This window comes from Zingiber officinale, chromosome 2B (assembly GCF_018446385.1).
Source record: "Zingiber officinale cultivar Zhangliang chromosome 2B, Zo_v1.1, whole genome shotgun sequence".
Classification (NCBI taxonomy): Eukaryota; Viridiplantae; Streptophyta; class Magnoliopsida; order Zingiberales; family Zingiberaceae; genus Zingiber; species Zingiber officinale.
The window spans coordinates 150,467,945-150,471,271 of record NC_055989.1 but is presented as its reverse complement, the minus strand read 5'-3'; the positions used below and the strand labels follow the sequence as shown (position 1 = coordinate 150,471,271).

Sequence of the window (3,327 nt, the reverse complement as noted above, 5' to 3'; positions counted from 1 at the left end):
AAAGACTGGCTCGAGAGAAACAGAGTACGCTTGATTGGTGCGCCTAATTGGGGAGGACCGAAGATCTCCCGAGCGGTGGGGCTGACTAAGAGAAGTGAAGCGCACCCAATTGGTAGGACCAACTGAGAAAAAAATAGAATGCATCCGATCAATAGGACCGATTGAGAAGAGACAGAGGGCATCTGATCAGTGGAACCAATTAGGACGGAGAGACAGAGCACATCCAAATAAGTTGGAACTGATCGAGATAGAGAGGCGAAGCTCGTCTGATTGAGACTAGAGAACTACCCGAATGAATTGGCTCAATATTGACACATCTTGATCTTGATCTCCATCCTATGATGACACATGGATGCTTCTCGTACTCACATAATCACTAGCCATCTTTATAATATTAATCATGCTCAAACCCCTTCTCGAAGCTTCTTGTCAATTTGGTAATCGGTTCAGCGAACCGAATTAAGCCCTCGGTAGTTAATCAAATCGAGCCGGAAACAGGCACGCCGACTCGATGTCGACGCGTGGTTCACGTGAGCGTTCCAGAGCGCCAGCTCGGCGCGGAATCTTTTGCAGATAAATCAAAAGCTCCGCCGAGCCAGCCTTGTCCTGGCGCCACGTGGTGCGGCCGGTTGGTCGACCGTGGATTATGTCCTCCGTGACATCACCGCAACAGCGACACGTGCACCGCACCTAGTCCCGCTTTGCCACCGAACCGAACCGGCGCTTCGACCCGTCCGATTCGCACGTCGGTACGCGCGAAGCTTCCTTCCTGGTCTCCTCCATTTCGACACGTGGTGCTTTCTTGAGCCGCATATTCCACGTTCCGAACGCCATTGGATTGCGGCTTCGTCGCCGCTTTATATCTCCCCTGTTCTCGCCTGCTTCCTTCGCCGTCAAACTCAGTAAGAAAAAGCAGCAGGAGGAGAAGATTTGAATCGAAAAGAGAGGAAGGAAAAATGGGAGTGGTGGCTAGGAGAAGAGACGCGGAGGCGGAGCTGAACCTGCCGCCGGGATTCCGCTTCCACCCGACGGACGAGGAGCTCGTCGTGCACTACCTTTGCCGGAAGACGGCGAGCCAGCGGCTGCCCGTGCCGATCATCGCCGAGGTCGATCTCTACAAGTTCGACCCGTGGGAGCTTCCAGGTACTCCAAAAATCTGATTTTGATGGGAGATTTCTTGTTTCGATCTTCTTATTTGGCGCTAATCAATGGCGGCGTTGAGCAGAGAAGGCGCTATTCGGGCAGCGGGAGTGGTACTTCTTCACGCCTAGGGATCGGAAGTACCCGAACGGGTCGCGGCCGAACCGGACCGCCGGGTGCGGGTACTGGAAGGCGACCGGCGCCGACAAGCCGGTGGCGACGCCCGGGATCGGCAAGACGTTGGCCATCAAGAAGGCGCTGGTGTTCTACCACGGCAAGGCGCCACGGGGCGTCAAGACGGATTGGATCATGCACGAGTACCGTCTCGCCGACACAAATCGCTCACCGGGAAAGAAGGGCGGCGTTGGCGGCGGCGGCCTTCGAGTAAGTCATTCCACCATCTTAAAAGAATCAAATTTTGATTCCAATTCTAACGAAATCGTTCTCGATTTCAGTTGGACGATTGGGTGCTGTGCCGGCTGTACAACAAGAAGAACAAGTGGGAAAAGATGCAAAAGCCAAAAACCGAAGCCTCCATGGAGTCGTCGGAGTTGGCCAACTCCGGCAGCCCCCTCACCCCCGAATCCGTCATCGAACACGACGAATTCTCGCCGGACCTCGACGATCTGATGCAATATGGCCCCTCTAAATCCCACACGGGGTTCGATCATCAATATCTGGCGCCGGACGAGCAACAGATCAAGGAGGAGAGGGACTGGATGATGGAGTTGAACCTGGAAAACTTACAGAACCCATTCGCCGGCATCGAATCCATCATCGACGGACTAAACCAGTCCGATGGCTACTTCTCATCGGCTTTTCCTCCATTGTTTAAACCAATGCCTCCGTTTTGAGTGAGATGGGGCGAGAAGAAACAGAGGACTCTGTTTTGCGTATAGCTTATTTAGCATAGCAACTCTGTTTTGTTTTGTGTAGCATTATATTGATTGGTTTTTTATTTCTCACCATTCTCTTGGTTAATCACTAGGGGTGTAAACGAATCGAATCGAGCCGAATATGTTAAAAAATTTAAGGTTCGAATTCGGCTCGAAATAGGTATATTCGAGTTCGAGCTCGATTCGAAGCTCGAAAAATTTAAAATGTTTGGTTCGAGTTCGGTTCGAATTAGGGTTCGGGTTCGAATTCGGCTCGAAATATTCGAACATGTTCGCGAACTATTTGAATTATTATTCGAAAATAGGTTCGAAAGGTTCGAAATTTATTTATTTAATATATATTTAATTTATATTAATAAATATTAAGGCTCGTGAGCAACTCGCGAGCGGCTCGAATAATATAATTTGGGCTCGAGTTCGATTCGAAAAAAAGTTCGAACATGTTCGAGTTCGGCTAGAATTCGATAAATTCAAATACGAATCGAATATTTTTCGAGCCAGCTCGAAAAGCTCGTGAGCCGGCTCGATTCGTTTCCAGCCCTATTAATCACTCTATGCCATATTAGGAATCCACATGGATTGTAGATTTGGAGAAAATATTTTAAGCGGGATATCAGATCTGTTTTTGGATTCATCTTGTAGGTCGAGTCAGGTGACCGAAGGTCGTCGATGGTTAGACGAATTATATGGCTTTGACCAGGAGGTGACTCTCTTATTGCCTGAGGCTGTCGATGGTTAGACGAATTATATGGCTTTGACCAGGAGGTGACTCTCCTATTGCCGGACGAATTATATGGCTTTGACCAGGAGGTGACTCTCCTATTGCCGGCCGTCTTCGATCATCTGACTTGACTCAAATTATGGTTAGACGAATTATATGGCTTTGACCAGGAGGTGACTCTCCTATTGCCTGAGGCCGTCGATGGTTAGATGAATTATATGGCTTTGACCAGGAGGTGACTCTCCTATTGCCGGCCATCTTCGATCATCTGACTTGACTCAAATTATAATCTAGATAGAAAGTGAAATTCCAAGCAAATCACAGTTAATTTAGAGGGGAAAGAATTAACAACACCACCTGCTTTAAGGCCCTTAATTAGTACCATAAATTGATTATTTAAGTGGAAATTGAGAATCTTATTTAGCAAAGAAATACATCACTTTGTAGGTCTGTCTATGAAGAAAGATGAGCTATCTATAACCGCACCTTCTCAACAATCTATCATCGAAATGATCATAAAAGATCCACTGTCGAAAGGTGGTCCATTGAACGAGCAAGACGCTCATGGTG

At 48.2% G+C, this 3,327-nt stretch overlaps 1 protein-coding gene across 1 annotated transcript; it reads left to right on the top strand.

Moving 5' to 3' along the window:
* Positions 1-876: 876 nt before the first annotated feature.
* On the top strand, positions 877-2,108 carry LOC122047834 (NAC domain-containing protein 67-like). Its single transcript, XM_042609336.1, has 3 exons — positions 877-1,143; positions 1,226-1,524; positions 1,596-2,108. The coding sequence occupies exons 1-3, from the start codon at positions 957-959 to the stop codon at positions 1,992-1,994; spliced, it is 885 nt and encodes a 294-aa protein (XP_042465270.1). The 5' UTR covers positions 877-956; the 3' UTR covers positions 1,995-2,108.
* The last annotated feature ends 1,219 nt before the right edge of the window (positions 2,109-3,327 follow it).

Coding starts and splice junctions, on each gene's coding strand:
- LOC122047834 (XM_042609336.1), top strand. CDS start 957: ATGGGAGTGGTGGCTAGGAGAAGAGACGCGGAGGCGGAGCTGAACCTG. Junction 1,144..1,225: donor CGACCCGTGGGAGCTTCCAG/GTACTCCAAAAA, acceptor GGCGTTGAGCAG/AGAAGGCGCTATTCGGGCAG. Junction 1,525..1,595: donor TTGGCGGCGGCGGCCTTCGA/GTAAGTCATTCC, acceptor TCTCGATTTCAG/TTGGACGATTGGGTGCTGTG.